Source organism: Archocentrus centrarchus, chromosome 17 (genome assembly GCF_007364275.1).
Source record: "Archocentrus centrarchus isolate MPI-CPG fArcCen1 chromosome 17, fArcCen1, whole genome shotgun sequence".
NCBI classification, from domain to species: domain Eukaryota; kingdom Metazoa; phylum Chordata; class Actinopteri; order Cichliformes; family Cichlidae; genus Archocentrus; species Archocentrus centrarchus.
In genome coordinates, this window is record NC_044362.1 from 25191044 (window position 1) to 25214542 (window position 23499).

Sequence of the window (23499 nt, forward strand, 5' to 3'; positions counted from 1 at the left end):
ACTTTACCTTTTGAATGCAGCTTACAGCTAAATTCAAACCTACTTGTTTCTAATAAGGCTGGGGTAGGTTTTGACCAAGTAGTCAGAAATGTTCCTGTCAGTCAGATCCAACATCGTGTCTCCTGTTGGTTCCAGTCGTTGGCGAGGGGGCAGACCTCCTGCACCATCAGGACAGATGGGCATCATGGTCAGTTTCTCACTTGTGCTGCACTGGCAGGAAGGTGATGGGTTTCTTTGGTTCCACGCAGGACTTTGTAAAATGTTGCTAACCACAGGGGAGACCTCAGGATGCTCCCACTCTGAGGTGCTGTTACTGCAGGGAAATCTGGAAGGAGAGGAGGGAAGAAATTAAACTGCAAAGGTAAAACCACAGGATGTAAAGCCAGTATGTATGAACTTAGGTGTAGTTTTAACCATGTACTGTTTATGATTTGGCCATTGGATTTTTCATTTTTAATCAACAACTAAACAGTCTCTCTGCACCACGATTTCAGGCAAATACATTTCATGAACTTCATATGAAAGTTCAATAAGGAAGATTTTTTTTTGCTGCCCTATTTTCTTCATTATTTCCATTTTGTCAAATCACTTAATTCAAAATTGTAATATTGCCACTGTTGTTGTCAAGCGACCACTTTGCGTCTGGTCTCTAACCCAACACCTCCCCCTTATCCCAGATTTTCATATTCATTGTAATATCTCACTGGGCCTTTCACCCCTTCTCCACCCCATATCCAGCTCATTGTCCTTGGAGTCTCATCCGAAGTCTGCATCAGCCATCTGCTCATTTAACTGAACACCAGCAGCATCTAAACTCTGAGTGGTCTGATGGCTACCTCCTACCTTCATCCAGGGATCCACTCTATAATCTTACTTCATCGTCATCTTACTGACAAAAATACTTAAATTCTGTTCTCACTGTTTCTGCCCTTTTCATCCAAATGTGCACCCCGTATTGAAGCTGATTAAAATAATTCTGATTATTTTAGCTTAATTTGAAAAATGTATGAAGTGTGAAGGTTAACCTAAAAGTCAATGAAAACAAATGTAAATGTAATTTTGTTAGATTAGTTTAATGCTTAATACAAATTGACCATATGTGTTCCTGGCATGGTATGAGCCCTAAGAAAATAGGCATCTGTGCTGTAGGATGTAGCAGGAGGAGGGTTATTTCTAGGCATAATCCTCACCCTAGTGGTTCTCCTTCCATGCACCGTGTGCCCAGGCCTGGCGGGTTTAACAAGTGCGCTGAGAAGTGTTTCATTTTGGGGTCATATGGCCTCTCGTTGCTAATACAGTGTGGACAAAATACAAAGAAGAAAATAAAATGGATAAAATTGACCTGAGAAACAAGCAAAAGTTATCAGGCAAGATTATAAACTTTATACTTTATAAACAGGACTTCTTACCAATTCATTTTATTTATATAGCGCCAGATCACAACACACAGTCGCCTAAAGTCGCTTTATATTGTAAGGTAAAGACTATACAATAATTACTACCACAGTGCTACTATACAGAGGGTGTCCCTAATTTAAAATATGCCAAATAATAATTTCACAGTATTGCATGAGCCATGAAGTCTGACCTGAAGAAGGTGAACTGTTGTCCGTACATCCAGGGGGTCAAAGTCAGACTGGGATACTCCCCAAATGGAGGGACAATCATGGTGAAGATCAATGCTATCAGGACAAAACTGGCAGGAAGGACAATCTGGAATCACACAGTCACAAGTCTAACAACATTTGCTGATGCATCCAAACAAATCTGGCTCAAAAAAACTTTTTCTCACTGGACGTCCACATCATGTCTGTCAAAACTGTCTGGCATCCAAATGGGTACTCAGAAATGGAGCAATGAGTCCCAAATCTAAGATTACATAGTTTAAACATATCACAGAATTCAACTATTGTCTCTTCACTCATCACTGAATTGCTCTGTTATTAGATCCAGTACCTGTGCCAAAAAGTCTTTCTGGCTTCGTGTAGCATGGTGGAACCTCTTCACCAGCAGAGCATGGAACTGCTTCAGGATCAGAGCAACACCTTTCACCTGCCTGGAGCCCTTTCCTGCACTGCTGTCCGATGAGTAGTTGGTGTCATTCACTCCATTATGTTCTGTGTTTAACCAGAAAACATTAAGCACTGTGCTAAAATCATATCTATGGAAAACAAAACATTTTAGAGGTGCAGCATTGCTATGGCGAGCAGCGAATGAGTGCTACTGCTAAAATTACACTGACTGAGGCATCTAAACTTATCTGAGTATTATGATTATATTTTCTGAACACCACAAATGTATGATTGTGTGCTCCAAAATATAGCCCCTGGAAGGTACTCAGGGACTGCAGGGGCTAAGATGCTGCCACTTCATAAAGTCATACCACCAAAGTGGTAATATTGCCTGTGTGCAGGTGTTCAAACTGCAGCCAGTGAAGTAATTATGAGAGGAGCCCAGCTAGCTCAGTCGGAAGAGCATGAGACTCTTCATCTCAAGGTCGTGGGTTCGAGCCCCAAGTTGGGCGATTAAGGTATTTGCTTTAGATCAGTGAGTGGTACCAATTCCTTCATACTTCAGGAAGTGCCTGCATACCTTTGCCAGACATTGTTGTGCAACAAGTGTAGGGGTGGGTGCAAGGATTTAGCACCTGAAACAGATAAACAACTACCATTTCACTGACCAGATCAATTGACTTGATGCCATACTTTGATTAAAAAAGTGTTCCTTTCATATGTTTGAGCAGTATAAAAGAAGCTGCTCAAGCAGTAAAACAGTATCAAAAGTGCTGTATGCATGTTTTTGTAAAGTCAAGGCATGTTCTGTGATGGGTAACAAAACTTAGTAAAGCCAAAATTATGTACGTCTTTGTATGCAGTTGTAGCATGCAAAGTGATGTTGCTGAGCACCTCTTGCAGCCTGTCAGGATGGCCGAGTGGTCTAAGGTGCCAGACTCAAGGATGTGCTCCTTCCACAATGTAGGGACTTCTGGTCTCCTGTTGGAGGCGTGGGTTCAAATCCCACTCCTGACATGCATGTTTACTCTTGCTTCAGAGTGCACCCTGTATGAATACACAGTTTTGTAGCTTTCCTGCCATTTCAATGATACATGAGTACAGGAGCTCTGAGACTGTTACATTATAAAGAGGACGATGTTGCTACGGCTTGAGAAGATGGCACAAAAGTTTGAGAATGCTCTGCATTTTCTTTGATTCCTCTTTCAACCGCCCCCAGGTGTATGCAGTTTTCCTGTGCTCCAAAAGTCCGGAATGGAGACCTGAGACACTTGATATAGCCCCTGGAAGGTACTCAGGGACTGCAGGGGCTAAGACCTCAAATGGTGAATTCAAAGTTCAACTCCACTGGCCAAAAACACAGCTGAAGCCCGGCTAGCTCAGTCGGTAGAGCATGAGACTCTTAATCTCAGGGTCGTGGGTTCGAGCCCCACGTTGGGCGATGGAGCTTTTGGACAATCTTCAAGTTTGAAGGGAAAATAAGGCTTAGCATATGACCGGTCATAAACATGGATAGGTCTCCTGACACCAACCATGAGAAAAGACAAATCTCAGCAGCTTAAACACTTAATATATCCAAAGCACTCAGTCATCCAGTACGCTCTTGGGCAGTAAGACTGGAAAAGACCTAATACCTGTAAAAACAATATCTGGAATCTCTTTTAAAAATGCAGACTCAAGAATAAATTCTGCTGCAGATTCAAATGCTGCCACTTCATAAAGTCATACCACCGAAGTGGTAATATTGCCCGGGGAAGCCACATTTTGGCTGCAGGGGCTCAAACCTCAGCCAGTGAAGTAACAATAAGGGAGGAGCCTAGCTAGCCAAGTCAGAAGAGCATGAGACTCTTAATCTCAGGGGCTTGAGTCCCATGTTGGGCGAACCCTGTTCCTCTTCCTTGCTGATGTAGCAAATGGTCAAATGTCTCTTGTAAGAAGACACATGCTGTTGCAGACAAATCACTGTACTTGGGGAGGGGGCTCCTCCACTGTAAATACATGCTTGATTCTGCAATTTTTTTTTTTTGTGCTTCCACTTTGTTATAATACCAGTAACAGTTTACTATCAAATACTTAGTAACAATGAAATTTCACAACTGTATTAATGGTACAGGTGGCATCCTGTGTAGTACCACGCTGGAAGTCACTGAGCTCCTGAGAGCGACTCATTCTTTCACAAATTTTTGAAGAAGCAGTCTGCATGCTTAGGTGCTTGGTTTGATACACCCAAGGCCGTAGAAGTGATTGGAACATCTGAATTCAGTGATGTGGATGGATGAGTGAATACGTATGGCAATATAGTGTATTACAAATACAACAAAGGTTTCTACAGATAGGCAGCAGGATGCTAGCAGTCAGGGCCTACATGGAACATACATAACCAAGTGGCTAGCATAATATAGCAGAATACTGATGGACAAACTGGTGATGGCTAACCAGGTGGACATAGTAGTGGACAGTGAGGTAAAATGCAAAGTAACGAGCCCGGCTAGCTCAGTCGGTAGAGCATGAGACTCTTAATCTCAGGGTCGTGGGTTCGAGCCCCACGTTGGGCGATGAAACTTTTGAGGCATTGGATTTAGATCGGACAAACGTGGGGGTCAGTGAGTAGTACCAATTCCTTCATTCTTCAGGAAGTGCCTGCATACCTTTGCCACATGAGGCCAGGCATTGTTGTGCATCACGAGGAACTGCATACAGGGTGGGTGCAAGGGTTTAATCTTGTTACCAATTCTGGTGTTCTATGTCAATTGGGCTCCATGTTCCTTAGGCACAGAGCCCTCTAGAGAATGTCAGGCCCTCATGAAGTGTGTTCCTGATTGTTTGGATGGAGCCTGCTGGAGATCATTTTGTAGGGCTCTGGCAGTGCTCATCCTGTTCCTCCTTGCTCCTTTGCTCCCGTTGCTCCTTTGCTTCCTCTTTCAACCTCCCCCAGAAGAAGGTTCCTCCATCTCTGGTGTTTGCAGTTTTATGAATGTGACTAAATGTATGAAGCTGAAGCAGCACTCTGCTAGAAAACAGCATATAAGAAGCAAAAACTGATTCTAAATTCTAACTAGGGTTTGCTTGTGTTTAAAAACTAAGCAGCCTGTACAGCCTGTACCTGGGCCATTCACACTAAGTGAGTCTTAACACATTTGTACAAGAAAATTTAGATGGTCACAGAAAACATTTTCTGGGTCTGAATAGTACATTTCTGTAATAGGTGCCCTACTACAGTGCTATAAAAAAGTATTTGCTACCTTCCTGATTTCTTTTTTTGTATATTTGTCACAATTTCATGTTTCAGATCATCAAACAAATTTTAATATTAGCTTTAGATAACCAGAGTGAATACAGTGGAACAGTGGTGAACCTTCACAGGACTGGTTGGCCTACCAAAATTAGTCCAAGAGTACATAACCAGCTACTCCAGGAGGTCACAAAAAAACAAAAAAAAAAAAAAAAAACAGACCAACATCTAAAGAACATCAGGCCTCACTGGCCTCAGTTAAGGTCAGGGGTCACAATTCAACAATAAGAAGGAGACTGACTAAAAATGGCATCCATGAGAGAGTTCCAGAATGAAAACCACTGCTGACTCATCTCTATATAAAAAGATCATCATACCAACAGTCAAACATGGGGTGTTAGTGTGATGTTTCAGGGGCTACTTTTTTGTTTCAGGACCTGGATGGCTTGCTGCACCCGATGGAACCATGAATTCTGCGCTCTACCAGAAAATCCCGAATGTCCACCCATCAGTTTGTGCCCTAAAGCTTAAGCGTACTTGCAGCAGCACAATGATCTGAAATACACCCGTCCATCTCTGACTGACTAAAACAATAAAAAAAATAAATAAATACTGGTGGCTGTCAGTGCCTACTCAGCTCAATGACATGTTAGCTTTTATATGGTATATGCCATGGATAAAACATTGAAAACTGAGTTACTAGCATGACTAATCACATGAGCTATTACAAACATACATCCAGCAAATTCTTAGACCCATTTTGATCCATCCCTAAAGGCCTGGTTGTTTGTAAGTGAAACACATTTTTGATGCTATTTTTTGCTGGGTCGTCATAAAATGGAAAGACAAATTACAGGTTTATTTGCTGTGTGATATTTTACCTCAAACATGCCACACGGTTCTTCATCACCAAAGAATACTGAAGAAATGTTTTCAGGTTGAAAAATGATGAAGGTTCTCGACATATGATCAGTCTATGTGCAGTAATTGACACCAGGGCATTCAAGATTTTAACTATACAGTACTGTTGATTGTAACAGACATGTTTATTATTGCAAGCAGGAACATAAAAATATGTCCTTCCAAGCCCATAAGGAAATGAGCATTTTGCCAGGCCTAAAAAAAAAAAGTTTGACCCTGCCAGGTTAGTTTTAACCCCCCCTTATCAAAATTTTTTATTGGCAAAACAAAGCAAACTTTACAATCACTTAAAAACCCAGATTTTACATCTGGCAACAGCCACATATGTAAAAATAAATAAATAAATGAAACAATTAAAAAAAACTCCCTGCCTGCCAGGTCACCCCTGAAACACCTGTGTCACCAAATTTATTAAACCCTAATGTATGAATGTGCTCTGAATCATGATCTTACCTGCAGTGTCATGACAGCATACATGACCAAACAGTGATTGTACATCATTGCCTGTTATTTGGCAAACATTTGTTTAAACCCCTAAACTCTCCTTATTTTTAATTGGTAACTAATAATACAAAAAATTAAACACTTAAATCTATACACCGTTTGAGTCACTCCTATGAATCTCATCATTATTTTGACTACAAACTGCAGCGATATTGACAGAGCATTCCAGGCCATGTTCACATAAAAGGCAAAAAGAATAAAAAATGAAACTATAAGCGTGGAACATCTTTTAACACCTCTGCTATTGTCCCCTGGCCTGAAAATCCAGTTCCACAATCTGACAACAGAGGAGTCATCATCATTATGAAAATGCACTGAATGCAAATTGGGGAAAAAGCTTTGAATGTCATTTTGTCGAAAGACTGTAAGAATTGTATCAAGGTTGCCACATTCCAAAGTTCAGAGATTGTCAGTAGATGCAGCTAAGGTATCAGTGTGAGAAGCCTATGTAATATCCTTCCTGAATAAATACACCTATGGCATGGCTGAAAAAATCCTACGTAACCTCCTTTTCAAGCTCTTGCGTTCACAACATTTTCAGTAAACTTGACATCTGACCTTGAGGTCCAGTATCACCAAAATTCAAACTCCTTTGAGACTTTTAGCAGATACACTGATTGTATCAATTTGGAAACCCAAGGTAACATCTTTATCAAGTTTAAAACATGTAAAACATGTATTAAAACAATTCTGAAGAAGAATGAAAAAGAAGAGTGGGCCAAAATTCCTCCACAGTGATGTGAAAGACTCGCTGCCAGTTATCGCAAACACTTGATTGCAGTTCTTGCTGCCAAGGGTGGCACAACCAGTTATTAGGCTTAAGGAGCAATTACTTTTTCACACAGGGTCAGGAAGGTTTGGACAGCCTTTTTTCCTTAATTATCATTTAAAACTACATTCTGTATTATCGTGGTCTAATATTAAAATGATGATCTGAAGCATGTGTGAGAAATATGCAAAAAACTGAGAAATCAGGAAGTGGGCAAATACTAAAAAAATCATCAAACCGCCTTTCGTGTCATGTTCAGTTGAACTAATTTCATACTGCTATTATTTTAACAATTTCTCAGTTAATTGTATCACCTGTCTAGAACTATTAGCACATTATTTCAAACATTTATCTGCTACTTTGTTTACTACTACTATTTTACTGCTTAGAGACTAATTTACCTGCTAATCAACTGCTAACAAATTATTTTTGCACCGTTAACAAACAATTTTAGCTTTTGTACATATTTCTATCTTTCCATCTCTAAATATTGTTGGCTTCAAAACAGAACTGCTAGCCAAACTTCCATCTATCCATCCATCCAATAATCCATTCATCTTCTTCTGCTTTTTAGCAAAATAATGTACAACTTTTTATTAGTGATTTTTAGCTAGCTACTCTATTTCAACTCTTTTTCCATTATGGCTAGCTAACACTTATATTTGTTCAGTGTATGTTTTAGCCATGCTATTGACTAATATTTTAATTAGCTTTACTTTGATTAAGGGCCATTTCACCTCTATCAAAATGATCAGTTTGGGATTAGTTTGGTTTGTCTGTTTGCTACCAGAATTAGCCCCCTGCTCAAAAACATATTTGGTACTTGGAAAAAAGAAAAACTGATGTTCTCTAGAAAATATTAAAAAATGAAATGGATCCAAATATCCTTCTGAGTCTAGAAATTCAATTCATAGATGGTGTGGAGAAAATTTCCAGAGGTATCCAGTCTTGGATTGTGCTTGTTCACTTTTATATTTTAATAATTTATGCTTTCCCTTTGGCTATTTTTTTTTTTACTGTTTACCCATTACCTTTTGTTAGCTGTTAACCTTTTTCAAACTTTTGAGATTGCTTCTTTAATTAAGGGCAATAATACCCCTAGATACTGCAAAGGTACTCCCTAGGGTACTTGCTTCCCTGGTTAGGAATCTCTGCCTTGCATAATGTTATAAATAACTGTCCTTATGTTATAATGTTATAAGTCCCACATAAAAAGTTTGGAATATAATATCAAATCAATAAAAGAAAAAAAATCAGATTGGCCCAGGTCCAGTGACAAAAACAGCATTTATATTGCCAGAGTTTAGTCCAACGGCTCTTAACTCTCTGACCTTCATCTCCCTCTATGCCAACCTTGCAGCCATTTTTTCTCCCTTGTAACATCCACTGTTCTAGAGATAAGATCATGAGGACAGATAAGTGAAAAAAAAACATGCACACATTCACACACGTGCACACTAAAGGGTTAAAAAAAAAGCTGACAAATGATGCACCACCACATGTAAAATCTAAACTAGTACTGTAGGTGCTGATGAAGACACAGTTGTGTAATCTACTTTGAGGATACGCAACACTAACAGCCTAATAAAAACAGGTGTAAAGCAAATGGATTAACAACACGTTAGAGAGAATGGGCAAAGGGTCAGAAATTCAATTCCTGGAAAAGGCCATGGGGAATATCAGTGGTGGTATTTACCAGGAGTGGTGGCATTATTCGCTGCTTCACCGTCTGCAGTGACCTTTATGAATATCTGGAGAGAAAAAAGAACTTCCCTTAACTTTCAAAACTTTTCACTCATTTAATATAAGTTCATCCTTTAAGTTCTGAAGTAATTGTTTTTATTTTTCAATCAGAACATTACTAGAAATGTATGCAGGTAGAAAGCAATAGCAGAAAAATGACAGGGAAGAAATGAGGGAAGAAAGAGCTGCAATAGCAGGATCCAAACCTAAAAGTTTAAAAGTAAAACAGATATTTCTAATTCATACAATGAAAGCAAGTGGTGGCTTTGTAAAAGCTGTTAAAGGACTAACAAGGGGGGGTGGCATTAAAACACTATGCAAGTTATCCATAATGTCAACATACAAAGATTTCCATACCTCCTCTAGTGATGTATCAGAAATGCCAAAGCTGCTTAGACCCATATCAGCAAGTGTCTCCTCCAGCTCCCTAAACAGACTAGCATACGCTCGATGTTTAAACCCTTTACTGGGGAGCAGATAGGTCAACTCCTGTCCAATCATCTCAATCAGCTTGGCCTCGGGGACATGGTGGTGGATAAGACTTGTGATGCTGTCAACATCCCCTGGAAAGAGGACAGAAATTCACATATAAATTAGCTACTTAAGAGTAAAGTGTTCCCACAATAACAGAAACCAAGACAAGGACAAAGGAACAGAAACTGCTTGAGAAAAAAAAAAAAAAAAGAAAAAAAAGGTCTTATTTAAGCACTAAAATGCATGAGCAAATTTATGCTTCACCCGTTTCGTGGGGTTGCATTTTAAGTAATGTATCCTCAGGCAGAACAGTAATAGCAAACTCATGGGTCAATATAACCATTAAATTAGAAATGTGAAAAAAAAATAATAATAATGTGTCTGTTTACGCTCTGTTTTACAACTTTGATAAGTGGGTCAGTGTACAATAAAGCTCAGCAGATTGCACACACACGCATATGCATTAGTTCTGCTATACATGCGAAGGCCCTCATTGACATGAAGGGCATGAAATCTGAAGCAGCTTGTTGCTGAAAAAAAGATGTATGCATTAGTGCTCTCCTCTGTTCTCTTAATTTGCAAAAGGCCAAGGCTCTACTGGGAAAAGGTGATGGTACGCACCAAGAATTTCACAATATAACACACCTACTGGCCAGATTATTAGGTATATGTGCTGTGACATTATGCTGTCATGGTAGGGTACTAATTTAATATAAACAACATGAAAGCGTGGATCCACCCTGCCTTCAGACAAATGATAATATCATAAATAATCCAGCAACTGTAAATTTATAATTAGAGGAGTAACCAAGATGAAAACCAGAGAGCTGTCTATGGGTGAAAAACAAGCAATTGTGAAGCTGAGAGAAGATGGAAAATCAGTCAGAGCCATCGTACAAACTTTGGCCATAGCCAGTACAATTGTTTGGAATGTTCTGAAGTAGAAAATCATTACTGGTGTACTTAATAACAGATGTCAGATAGGTAGAAAACAACAGTGGATGACAGAAACATTGGAAGTGCTGTAAAGCATCAGCAACAACCTCCAGAGGGCAGGAGTGAAGGTATCACAAACTACTGATCGCAGAAGAATTCCTTCCCATCCATTGTCACAGTCCTACCCATATCCTTAACCTAACAAAAAAAAAACAAAAAAAACTTTAACTTGAAAACCAAATTGTACTTAACAAAAAGCACCTTGAAGAAGCAAGAGTGAGCCAAAATGTTCTTGTTTTCCAAAACTGTTCAGGGGGGAAAAAAAGGATATACAGTATCCACTTACCATCCAGAACCCTGTCTAGATGCTGACACTGATACTGAGATTCATCTTTGTATTTGGTGCAGATGGAGCAGGAACAAGAGCAGTCTGAGGCACAGTCACAGTTATTCTGACAGAAATAGAAAAGACAAGAGCACCTTGAGCGATGCAGAAAAGAAAACCCAAAAGGATTTTCTGACTAAAAAGTGAACAGGCAAAAAAAAATCAAGTATTTGCTCGCGTATGTTTGTGGTAGAAACTGGTTTGCTTTCTGTGCAGAAACCGGCTGGGATGAGAAACACTGAAGCTGGTTGATTAAGCACAAAAGTTCAGTCTCACCTCCTTCTTCCTGAGATCCTTTACCCGCCGTACAAGTGTTAAATAGAAACCAACTCCAAAGCAGTTCTTGAGGAAAAGGGGGGACCCGCAGCAGTGCAGCTGCCCTTTGGAGATAATGGCGATGCGGTCGCTCAGCAGGTCGGCCTCATCCATGTGATGAGTGGACAGAATCACAGTGCGGCCTGCACATGGAGCAAACTTTTATCAAAAGCTGGGCCCATTATACATCAGCAAAGTAAAATGTATTACCAAAGCTTTTTCACTGCCTTTACCAGCAGATGCAAAATGTATTGATTTTATGACTAAACTTCTTTGTTTTGTTGTTGCCATGTAGTTGAATTTCCCCCTTTTGATCAGTCCTCTACATAATTCCAGTGCCTCGGGAGAGCTGTATCTTCTGTGCAACAGTGAAATGTTGGCTTCAGGGTAAAAAGCATCATTTAAAAGTTACAATGTGAAACTAAGATAGCTACGAAAAAAAAGATCTGGAGGGTTAAAATGTGGCCCAGACCATTAAATGAGAGCTTTTACCAGTTCTGTATTTCAGTAAAAGGTCCCAAATGGATCTTCTGGAGTAGGGATCCACTCCTGAGGTGGGCTCGTCCAAGATGACGACCTTCGACCCTCCAACAAACGCCATAGCCACCGACAATTTCCTCTGCATACCACCTTTAATGTGAATAGGAGAGACGTTTAAAAGAGAATTTTTCTCCTGCTCTCTCTCTCTCTCACACACAAAGAGAAATAAGTAGTGACCTGAGAGGTTCTGAGCCTCATCATCTCTCTTGTGTGGCAGCCCAAGATCCACCAGCATGTCCTCGACTTCCCTTTCTGCCTCCGCCTGGGTCCGACCTTTGAGCAGTGAGTAGAACAGGATGTGCTCTTCCACTGTAAGACTGGCACAAAACGAAATAAGACATTTCCATAAGAAGACTGTTGAATGACTGAATGCTTTAAAAACTCATTATTGTTATTTTTGAAGACTTATACACTGATTTTTTTTAATTTAATATTTTATTGCTGTATTTTAAAGTGTCTATGGAAATACTGTATGCATGTTATTGTTAACTTATTCACAAAAAGGAGATTTAGATATCTGAAATGGAACTAACTGGTTAAAGAGGATGTTGTGTTGAGGGCACATCCCCATTGAAGTGCGGATGATGTCTATGTCGGTTCTAATGTCTCTCCCATTAATAAAGGCTGTACCAGATGTAGGAGGATAGAGACCGGTCAGGATGGACCTGCAAAAAGCAGAAATAGAGCATCATAAACGGGTGTTACCAACATTTGAGTAGCCATCTAAACTCAGTTTGATTCTAAAGCAAAGAAAAAGCTCTGAATAGACAACAGATGAGAGTTGAATAGGATCTGACTGTCAAATTTTAATGAAATATCCTTGCCAGGAGGATGCTGTGAAAGCCATTCAAATATGAAATACTGCTCAATCATTGCAGCTCAGACAGACTGCATGAATTACTTCACTTTACATCTTTTCAGGCTTTTTCTGTGAGTTCTGTGTTTATTTAAAAAAAAAAAGAGTGTACTTTCTATAAGAAAAATCTAATTTATTCATGTTTAAATCTTATTTCAGTTTACATTGTTGTAGTTTTTCCAGCCCCATTGTGCCCCAGAAAGGATGTGATTTCCCCCTCGTAGAAATTAATGTTGAGGCAGTTGACAGCCGGACGTGAGCTTCCATCAAAAATCTTCACCAGATCCTGAATTTGCACCCCCATCACAAGTCCCACCGGGTCAGGCTCAAAGAACAGCTGGCCTGCATTGGAAAATAGATAGAAAAGCTCATCACAATGCAACAGAATTAAGTAGGTCTCAGACTTTATTTTAATTATATGAAATTCACCCTCAAAGAAAGTTTCTGGAAGCTCTTTAGTTTATTAATATTTTACCTAAAAATAAACACTTCTTCTCCTTAACAGAGGCCCAGTACTGACAATTTCACTAATAGCAAAATTTGATATTTATAATATATTTACAGCTTTTAATCAGCACAAATATTTAATTTCTGGTTTTCCCCAGTGTTTTTCCAGCCTGCTGCAGGTTTTGCGCATTTCCACCAGATGCCCCCAGAGTGTTCCTCACATGCAGTATGGCATCTCTTTCCAATTGTGCCCTTATCTAGTATGTCTTCACCTTGTTTGGTCTGCGAAATATAGTCAGAGAGGGTGTTTTGGCGTTCTGAGCTTTTGTTCTGTCGTTGTGTCATCACCTTCATTTCCCGAGTCCTGACCCAAATCCTGGTTTGGAGCTTCCTCTTGTTGTTTCAACAGTTCCCTCGCTCTCTCTCGCTGCTCTCTCTTACTTTGGTGCTTGCAGATTTTCCTGCTGGCTGAGCCGTTACAGGTGTTCGTCTCTGGTGTGCTCTCAATATCCTTGTCTTGGTTCTCTGGTTCAGGTTTCTCAGGAGCTAGAAGGGATAGCCAGGACACCAATTTACTAGCAGGCTTTTTTGTTTTACCAGGCCTGTAATGAAAAATCATCACCATGAAAGAGCTTCAGCTACATTTTGATTTTAACTCTCCAGATAAAAAGAAAACTCTTTTCTTTGTTAGAATAATATACTGGCTATGCTGACCTATTATAATGTTAGAAGCACAATTCCTCAAATGCGAAGACTGGTTTCACACCTTCTCCTGGAAAGAGTGCACCAAACTCATCTGTCCTTTACCAAGCTGTAGATTTAACTCTGGCTCTGAAAGTGCTGGAATGGGAAATTTAGAAAACCTCTTGAGCAGCCTAAACTGGACCTTATATTGACATTCAATGGAACAGCAACAGCCTTCCTCTGGTAATAAGTTGCCCTTTCTAGCCCCAATTTTAAAGATAATAAAGGTAGGAATTCATTTGTCTGACATGGTTTTAGTCATAGGGCTGCTCCTCTGTTGACTAACCTTTGTCTGCTGTTTCTGTGTGTGAGGGTTTAGCTCTTTGCCAGTATGAGGGCTGGAATGGGAAGTAGAACGGCCGACCAATGCCGTACTGTCCTATAAAGGAGAAAAAAAGCTGTTTTATTTCCAGGAGTAATAATCCCACAGTGTCAATGACTTGCTAAAATATTGTAAGTAAATCATACAAATTCCAGGAAGCCCAACCTGGGAAAACATTATCCAGATACCAGGCCAGGATAGCGTAGAGGGCAGCATCAAAAATCATCATGAGGATGGAGGTGAGGAAGGAGTAAGTGTCTTTCTCTAAGGGGCTGGTTTTAATGTTATCCCACTGCAGGCCCAAACCCTGCTCCTCATACCGCGACAGATACTCGGTCCCAAAGCCAAATGCTACAGGTGACAGCAAGCTCTAGAGAAGTAAGATGATTTAAAAAAAAAAAAAAAAAAAAGCATGCTCAGTTGTTTTAGTTACAATGTTTTAGTTGCTAAATATCTGTCTTCTAAATTAGTGGCCGTGCATATTTTCAAAATGTACGGCCTTCTACCTGTAGCACTCTAGTTGCACCAGCATCAGAAAAAGTTTTTTTCATGTGGTGACATTTTATAATATGTAATAATTTAATTATAAGAATCTAGATTGAAAGACTTACTATGCTTGAAAGACCTGAGTTATAAACATACCTGCAGGTTTGATTGTCTAAAATTCTTTAAACAAAAGAATAAACATACTGCAGCCAGTTTCATGTTCTTGGTGATGCGGTCTTGCCAGGCAAAACACAGGATGTGAGGCAGGTAGAGGGTGAAATAAATAATGCCACTGCAGGCAGCTGCCAGGTTTGCCTTGTTGAAGAACACGCTCATCAGGAAACACTGCATGATGGTGGCCACGGTGAAAGTCATCAGAAAGAAGAAGACAAGGATCGGGTTGCTGTAATTCAACACCTTGCCGCCCTGAGATTGAAAAGGAGATATATAGGGTATGACTATCTCTGAAGTGATTTTTACTTTCATGTTGAAACAGGCACACTGAGGCTTTAAAATAAAAGAACCAAAGGAATAATTAGCTGTAAAAAAAAAAAGTTTAAATAACAGCTAAGAAAAAATAGATCTATTTAAGATAATCCACAAGAGGGCACCATTACACCCTACATAACATGAATGCAGAAAAATCTGAATGGAGCCACAAAACATACAGATTTAAGTTTGACTAAAGTAAAGCCATAGATCAAGCACACTGATAATCCAGCAATCTTGGAGGGGAAATCTTTTAATTAAATAAAATCTATTCATTTTCATATTCATAGTAATCTAGATCCATCTGTTTTTTTTGTTTTTTGTTTTTTTGTTGAAGCCACAGGGAGTTAGTGGAGATGTGCAAAAGAGCCACATTAAACTCGGGAGCTGTAGGTTTAAGAACCCTGCTCCAAACAGCTGATAAAACTCTGCCCAGGTCTCTCCTTCAGCATGGCCTCCCACTTTCACCTCCTCTCTCCAGCTCTTTCTGTTTTCTTACCATGACGATGGAGGTCAGCAGCACTGTGCTCGCGGTCATCATGAGGAAGCTGTCGATGAACCATGTGTACCAAATGACTCCGTTGCTGACCCCCATGGCTTTGAGGGTTTCTTTGAGACGGAGTTCCTTTTCCAGCACGATGCTCTTCACTGTCATGGATACGGAGTAGATCCAGGCCAGCACCATGAATATTGGGAAGCAGCGGTTCAGTGTGATCATAAAGCTAGGGAAGGAGTAAGAGAAGAGAGGATGTAAATTTTCATTGTCTTCCTCACAGTTACATTTCTGGCTGATTTGTCTTGACTGGGCTGGCTTTAAAATCTACTGAAATTCAATTACACAACCTATTCACACAGAACACCTCTGTCAATAAATGAAAGCTTTTCCTTAACTAAACACAAATGTAGGTTAAATGCAGTCAGTTATTTGCGCAGTTTATACAGGAACAAATCTTTTCATCCTGCAATCAGTGATCCTTCAATTTGACATCAAAACGATGTGAAATGGGGCATATCATTTTCACACAGTTAAGTGGGGGTGATACATTAAAAATATGGCTTAAAAATCACTTACTGAAATGGATAAATGAAGATCACTTACACAGAAATGTTATATTGTCAAAATGAGACCAGGTTTTGTTGGTCTCTAAGGCAGTTCCACTTTTTGATGTGCAGAAAATGCTTTATTTCTTTTCTAAAGCTTTTTTTTGATGAAAAGACAGATATACACATATGGTGAAAAATGATGCACCACTCACAGGTCATCTACGTAACACGGATATGGCATTTGCTGGACGTAGACCCCAAGCGGCCAGTCGTTGCCTGTGTGAAGTTTAATGATTCCATGTTCAATCATATCCTGCAGGTAAGCAAAGCCTCCCCAGATGTATCTCTGGTCCTCCACAGGGTCTGCTCTGGGACCAGGATCCCAGTACCTAAGAGAGAGAGAGCACAGAGAGTGAAAGAGAGACATGTCTTGATCTACCAGAGAGGATGCTGCTTCCAGATCAACATTCATTGCATCAGAGTAATATGTAAGCTTTTGGTGCTGTTGTTGTATTAAATAATCCCAGCCACAATCTTCACTGATTTTTTGTTTTTTTGTTTTTTTTGGCAATCATAAATTATCCCGAAGCCAAAGTCTGTAAAGCCATACACACCGATTTTACTTAAGCGGATAAGTCTGAATCAAAGCCCTTTTACAATCTGATTATTCAATTGTATAGAAGCAGGAGTCCCACTGGTTCCATTACAGCCTGCTGGTGTGCTGCAAACAGCTAAATCTGCTTGTTCACCCCAGGGGATATTGACATACTGTCTACTTATGAATAGGAGATCAAAGGGAAAGGAAAAATGCATGTAAAAGCTGCACATGGCAGGATGAAAGGGCAGGTATGGAAGCCCCAAAACCCTTTAGTAGACACATTGAAGCCAGCCAGAGATGTTTTCCTCCTTTGGGGAATGTGACAAATCCATATAAATTGCCTCATTAATGTGGCAGTTACAAGATAAAAAAAAATATATATATATATATAAAGAGCAAGCTGTCAGGGGGATTTGCTGCTTTAAATAATACTGGATTGATCTAATCCAGTTTCTGGTCTCCTGGTAAAGAAGTGCAATCAAAGCCCATGAACAGCACTTTTTTATTTGCCATAAAATGTTTATTGTATTCAGCTGTTCTGTGTTTGGTCCCATAAAACAACATAAAAGAGGAAAGAAGAAAATTTTCTGACATTTTTCTTGTTTTGCTCTTTTGAAAAAAATAAAGAATTACTCCAATGAAACAATGTGGTGTTATGTGAGGTTAAGATTTTTTTTTTTTTTAAAGCCTCATGCTAAAATAAATAGCATCCTAAAATAAATCAAAACTATACTTCCCCATAAACTACTGCACATTCATCAGCAGGAAAAACTGGAATGTCACGTGGATATAAATACTGTATTCAGACCCTTTATTCAGCATGTAGCTGAAGTACCTTTGGTTTTGAAGCACCATAGGGTTTTCTTGTTATGATGCGGTGAACCTGAACTTGGGATTTTTTGTCCTTCTAGATGGGGATATATGGTGGAGAGCCATTATCAGGGCTCTCCAGAGAACTACTCAAGGACATTCACAGAGCTTCCCCACTCTGGCATTGGCATTGTTGTGTCCTTAGTGTCATTGTTCTCTTAGGAGGTCCACTTTCTACCTAGGCTGAGGTCCTGAGCCAAGTGGAGTTTGTTTTCACTGAAGATATCTTGGTGCTTTGCTCCATTAGCTCCATTCCCTCAACCCTAAGCAGTCTCCGTATGTTGCCTCAGAACAGTCCTACAGCATGATGCTGCTATCACCATTCTGCACTGTTTGGAGTGATATTGAACAATGCTTTATCCAGACATGATGCTTACAATGGATGTCAGACAATTTAATCTTGGTTTAATCAGACCAAATAACTTTATTTCTCATAGTTTGACAGTCCTTTAATTTTTGTAAACTACAGACAGGCTTTCACGTGTCTTTTCCAGAGGAGCGACTCTCCTACCGAGGTCTTGCTTAGTTTGAGCGTAGAGTAAGCTCCTCGAATCCAAACCTTATCAGTTTAGGAATTATGGAGGTCACTGTGTTCTTGGGAACTTTAAATGCAGCCTGCGAGCCTGGACTTCATTTCAAGGTCTGTCAATTGAATATTTTATTTGTTTTCCCTTTTAATAAGTTTAAAGAATTTTACAGTACAACTTGTGGCAGTGGGTCAAAAGCAATAATTTAGTTTTATTTTAGGGGTCACAAATGTCGAGTAGTCATTCTAGAAAAACTCAATCTGCACACCGTTACTGACCTGTCTTTGATCTTATTGGTACGCTCCACCGCATCAATATCCATGCGGATCTTGTATTTGACATGTGGCGGAACACTTGTGGTCCAGGGATACATGTCTTCGAAGACCACACCAGCCCAAAACTTGTTCTCCTCCAGCAGGTACAAAGCCTGATGGATCATCTGGGACTCATCTGTGTAGACCACAAACTTATCCAGACTGATGCACTGCAGAGGAAAAGAAAGAAGAGGTGTGTGGATTTGCATTCACAAGAATCAGTGAAAAAGGGAGATGATTTAGCATTTAGCAAGCATAAATATTTTTGTTTTTATGTATATATAGTTATTGATGCCTTTTAAGCAGTAGTTGTGTTCTCTGCACTGATGGTAGAACAAATATAATCTTCTTCTCTATAATATCTAAATTGATGCAATAGAGGAAAGTGCATGTGAAAGTCTAGTTAGCTTACGCATTAGATTAGATGCTAACAGGCAGAGGTGTTCCAACACTATAACTACCATGAAATATTGAAAGCTAAGGAAACACATAACTTGTTTCCTTCTTTTCTGATCATTTATTTTCTGAAGTGAATAATAAATCTTTGCTGTTGCTTTTCTGGCTTTTCATTGGAGTGATCTGGTCACATGGGGAAATCTGAGCCACTCTATTCATTGTATAGTGGCAGACATAAGCATGTTCATATATACAAGCAGGAAAGCAAAATGCATTTAATGTACATACACTAATCACACATGACTGCAACACTCATTTTCCCACACACACTCTCTCTATTTATCAAATGTGTAATTACCATGTGAAACTCCCACCGTGTACACCATACGTACAGCTCTCTGACCCCACCCTCACACTCCCACGTACACCGTGTCTAATGTCCTCATTCACTTTGCTGTATAATGAGAGCCTGAGAGCCCTCAAAGAGAACAGATCACTTCCCATTCATCTTTATGTGAACACACAATCACTACACAATAATGTTCTCTCAGAGATGGGCTGAGAAGAAGGAGCCTCACCAATACACATGTTCCAATAGGATGTCAGTGTGAGAAACATACCCCTGACAGAGTAAGAGGACCTCATGCTAACTGCAGCAGTTATCCTGTGGCCCAGTGACTGCTGACAGCTATATCTAATTGGCTAAATCCCCTGGGCTTGTTTGTGGCACTCTGAAGGGTCTTGGCACTAAACTAGGAGACAAAGGGTAGATTGAGGTGCCTGCACTGATAGGGTTCTTTCCAAAATATAAACCCCTACCCCCTTTTAATCAGATACAAGGAGAGAGGGAAAGCATGAAGCATGGATAGAGTGATTTGCTCTCTTTTATGCTGCAAGCACAGGGGCTTGTTTGAATGAAGTGCTATGCACTAAGAAAGCACTGAGTTTGGAGGGGGTGACTCATTCCCACCTACTCTCCACTTTATCACTGAATTTACAATGGAAGCAAAGGAAGGGGGTGACAGCAAGCTTGTTCTTGCCACCTTTCAGCCTGCTGGATGGAAGAGCAGCTCTGAAGCTGTGCTAAGTGGTTTTGACCTGTGTCAAAAGGCCTGGCACAATCTCCAGGAAGCAGACCTGGAAGACAGATGCTCCTATCTGTAGAATTAAGAGGAAGTCTAACAAAAAGGCTGAATTACGGTTACTTACCTCTCCGTATTGGTTGAACATGCGTATGAGCTGGTCAGTGATGTTAAAAATGTTCCTCCAGTCAAAGTTTGGCATACCCGCCTCTCTCTCTTGCTCCGGACCATTGTACAGGAAGTTAAGAATGTCTTTAGTGGTAAATTCACTTTCCACCAAACTGTTGTCCATGAAGTGCATCACCGTTGGGTTCCTCAATGTATCCTTCAGTGAGAGAGAGTATAGTTACTGTGCATAATATAAATACAGTACATGCATATGTGCAGGAAAAAGTTCCTGGAGACAGCCCCCAAGCAAACATTCACCATTTCATTATTTACACCATGATGTCAATCTCTTTGGTGACCATTTGAGTACATATATGCTACATATACAGTGAACTCACTGTCATGTTCAAGAAACCAGTTTGAGATTATCTGAGCTTTGTGACATGGTGCGTTACCCTGCTGGAAGCAGCCATCAGAAAATGGCTACACTGTAGTCATAAAGGGACGGACACAGTCAGATACAAAACTCAGGTAGGCTGTGGTGTTTAAACAATGCTCAGTTGGTATTTAGGGGCCCAAAGTGAGTCAAGAAAATATCCACCTTTATACAACCACTACCAGCAGTCTGAACAGTTGATAGGATGCAGGATGTATCCATGCTTTCATGTTGTTTACACCAAATTCTGACTCTACTATTCAAATGTCGCAGCAGAAATAAAGACACATCAGACCCGGCAACATTTTTCCAAATTCATTTTGATGAGCTCCTACAAAATACAACCTGAATTTCCTGTTTTTAGAGACAGGGGTTATACCCTGTGTGGTTTTCTGCTGTAGCCCATCTTTGTCATGGTCCTGGGTCAATGTACCCAGCTTTTGAGTTTTTTTTGGACTTTCTAGTTTTGTTAATTTAAATGTTCAATGGGATTCCAGGTTTGTTTAATGTTCACCTTCCTAGTGTTCCCTAGCTCCAGTGTCTCCCAGTCCTAGTGTGTTTCCTAGCTTTAGCTTTAAGTAAGTTTATAGTTTTCAGTTCCCTGTGGTATACTGTGTTTCACATTCTATGTATTCCTGCCATCAGCCCTCAGTAAACGGCTTGCTTTTCGCTCACCACAGTCTTCCTCTGTGCATCTGCATTTGGGTCCTCCTCTCTACAGCACACCATCCTATGATCCATTCTCCTCTGACCTCTGATATCGACAAGGCATTTTCACCCAGGGAACTGCCACTCACTGGATATTTTTTCAGATCATTCTCTATAAACACTAGAGATTGTTGTGCGGGAAAGTCCCAGTCGATCAGCAGTTTCTGAAACACTCACACCAGCCTATCTGGCACTGACAACCATGCCACATTCAACGTCACTTAATTCACCCTTCTTCAAACAGGAGTACCTAATAAAGTGACCAGTGAGTATGTCTGCAGTGCACTTACATATGGATGCACCTTGCTAAAAAGCTTGTTAGCATTAGCTGTTAACTTTTTTTACTCCATTTTGTCAACCAAATATGAGCACTTCTGACTGCAGAAAACAAGCCTGGCCTTCAAAACCGGACTTCACCAACTAATGGGTGATATCAACAGTGCCTATGTCCATCTGTCATATAATGTATATGGTAGCACAGAGAATTGATGTGAAAATGTGCATTAAATTAGAGTGCAGGTATGTGCAGTATTCATACCCTTATCATATTCATCTGAACGCTGCTTTGGAAGAAAGCCCAGAGCTGAGGTCCCACCTCCTCCCAGGCCTTGGCCATGTTTTGGAGCCTCTCTAGCTCCTCAAAGGTTGTGTTGGCCTGGACACACACAAACACACACACACACACACACACACACACACACACACACACACACACACACACACACACACACACACACACACACACACACACAACCACACACACACACACATCCCATCAAAGTTGAAAAATATTTCTGGAGTAGTACAGCAAAAAGCATATTAACACACAGTACTGTCATCCTATGGTAATGGTCAATAAGTAAGTTTTTTGAGAGTAGTGTCAGATAAAATACCAGAGATCAAAAGCTCTACCAATAATTTATCTAAGCTTTAAGTTGGAATGCTCTTTAAACAACATACAGTAGATTATAAGTGGATGTTGCATTATGTAATTTGGCTTTATTCAAAACTCCACTTGAAACAGATATCTGTTTTGTGTCAGGAACATTAAAAGAGGCGTGATAGATCTGTTTTTCCTTCCACTGCTGAACCCACACATTTAGTTTGAATTCTCCACTCCTCTTCCCATACCTCACATTGCATCAGATTACCCCTCCCCACCACCACTGTCACCATCCCTTTTCTTTCCTCTGCTTCTTTAGTCAGCTCATTCCAGTGGTGGGTGGGTGCTTGTATGCATCTACACTGAAACTGAGTGTTGAGAGAATCAGAGAAGAAGAGGAGAGTAGAGGATGATGAGAGTAGAGAAAGTGAGTTGAGAAAGTGAAGAGCGGTGACGGGGTCAGGCTGGAGGTGGTCTCGCTTACACTCTTTAATATCTTGCGGGCTGCGGGGGAGTCGGGGGTGTACAGGATCTTTCCCATCAGCAGGGGCTTGACTGAATTCCACACAATTTTCGTAACGGGGTTGGACTCCAGGGTCTGCATCAAGGCATTGCAGAAGGGAGCTAAAGGTTAGAAAAAATGAAGAGAAAGAGAAACAAATTGGTAATAAGTAATGATTTTTCCTTATGTCCTCCAGAACTGGCCGCCATGCAGATGCCATAAATTATCAATTAAAGATTCTTAATATGAAAAAAAAATAGCCAATCGGGGCTCATCATTTTTTGACGCTACCTCTACTCACAGGATGACTCAGTGATCTAAACACCTTTTTTTAATATGGCTGTGAGATTAGCTGTGTTCTACCTTTTCATGCAAACTAAATCTAACAATATGTAGTGCTCAAACATACCAAATGCACAGTGAACATACTTAAAGACCTAATATGCATGTTGTATTTTCCCGAGGGACTGCTCACAGAAATACAAACATGAAGAAATAAGGTTTTTCTCAGTTTGTGGAGTGTAACTGACAGGTTTTTTTGGTTGTTGTTGTTTGTTTGTTTGTTTGAAGTCAGACTTTAATTGCATCAATTTCTTGTCATTTATTTCTTGCTCTGCATTGAATGAAATTGTATTATCAAAAATACAAAGTGCAATGAATGAATGGGCCTTGTAGCAGCATTATTTTCTTTCCCAGGTCAACCATCCACTTTCAATCTAAACTTTTCAGTCAAAACTGAAGACCCTGGCCCTGTAAACATGGAAAACTTATAACTCTATGACTTCTGGGCAAATGTAAGCTTTTGATGAGTATGTGTTGTGATCCAAACCCGTGATATTATTTTCTCATTGTTATC

The 23499-nt window shown here is 40.1% G+C and overlaps 1 protein-coding gene and 4 non-coding genes across 6 annotated transcripts in view; 4 read left to right on the forward strand and 1 right to left on the reverse strand.

Moving 5' to 3' along the window:
- Positions 1-23499, reverse strand: part of LOC115795539 (retinal-specific phospholipid-transporting ATPase ABCA4-like) — a 49290-nt gene that overhangs the window by 13708 nt on the left and 12083 nt on the right. For both annotated transcript variants that reach the window (XM_030751511.1, XM_030751510.1), the window contains 23 exons: positions 22626-22765; positions 21797-21913; positions 20134-20331; positions 18493-18698; positions 16432-16608; positions 15675-15897; positions 14891-15112; positions 14366-14570; positions 14165-14257; positions 13483-13680; positions 12852-13029; positions 12365-12496; positions 12009-12148; positions 11784-11921; positions 11253-11434; positions 10938-11043; positions 9539-9744; positions 9135-9189; positions 8770-8829; positions 1957-2117; positions 1589-1713; positions 1191-1289; positions 44-325 (listed from right to left, as the gene is read on the reverse strand). In XM_030751511.1, the coding sequence (XP_030607371.1) occupies positions 44-325; positions 1191-1289; positions 1589-1713; positions 1957-2117; positions 8770-8829; positions 9135-9189; positions 9539-9744; positions 10938-11043; positions 11253-11434; positions 11784-11921; positions 12009-12148; positions 12365-12496; positions 12852-13029; positions 13483-13680; positions 14165-14257; positions 14366-14570; positions 14891-15112; positions 15675-15897; positions 16432-16608; positions 18493-18698; positions 20134-20331; positions 21797-21913; positions 22626-22765 (3643 nt within the window). The remainder of the gene's footprint in view (positions 1-43; positions 326-1190; positions 1290-1588; positions 1714-1956; positions 2118-8769; positions 8830-9134; positions 9190-9538; positions 9745-10937; positions 11044-11252; positions 11435-11783; positions 11922-12008; positions 12149-12364; positions 12497-12851; positions 13030-13482; positions 13681-14164; positions 14258-14365; positions 14571-14890; positions 15113-15674; positions 15898-16431; positions 16609-18492; positions 18699-20133; positions 20332-21796; positions 21914-22625; positions 22766-23499) is intronic.
- On the forward strand, positions 2452-2524 carry trnak-cuu (transfer RNA lysine (anticodon CUU)). Its single transcript has one exon. It is a non-coding gene; the product is annotated as a tRNA-Lys (tRNA).
- trnal-caa (transfer RNA leucine (anticodon CAA)) lies at positions 2919-3029 on the forward strand. The gene is made up of 2 exons: positions 2919-2956; positions 2984-3029. It is a non-coding gene; the product is annotated as a tRNA-Leu (tRNA).
- trnak-cuu (transfer RNA lysine (anticodon CUU)) lies at positions 3381-3453 on the forward strand. The gene has a single exon. It is a non-coding gene; the product is annotated as a tRNA-Lys (tRNA).
- On the forward strand, positions 4495-4567 carry trnak-cuu (transfer RNA lysine (anticodon CUU)). The gene has a single exon. It is a non-coding gene; the product is annotated as a tRNA-Lys (tRNA).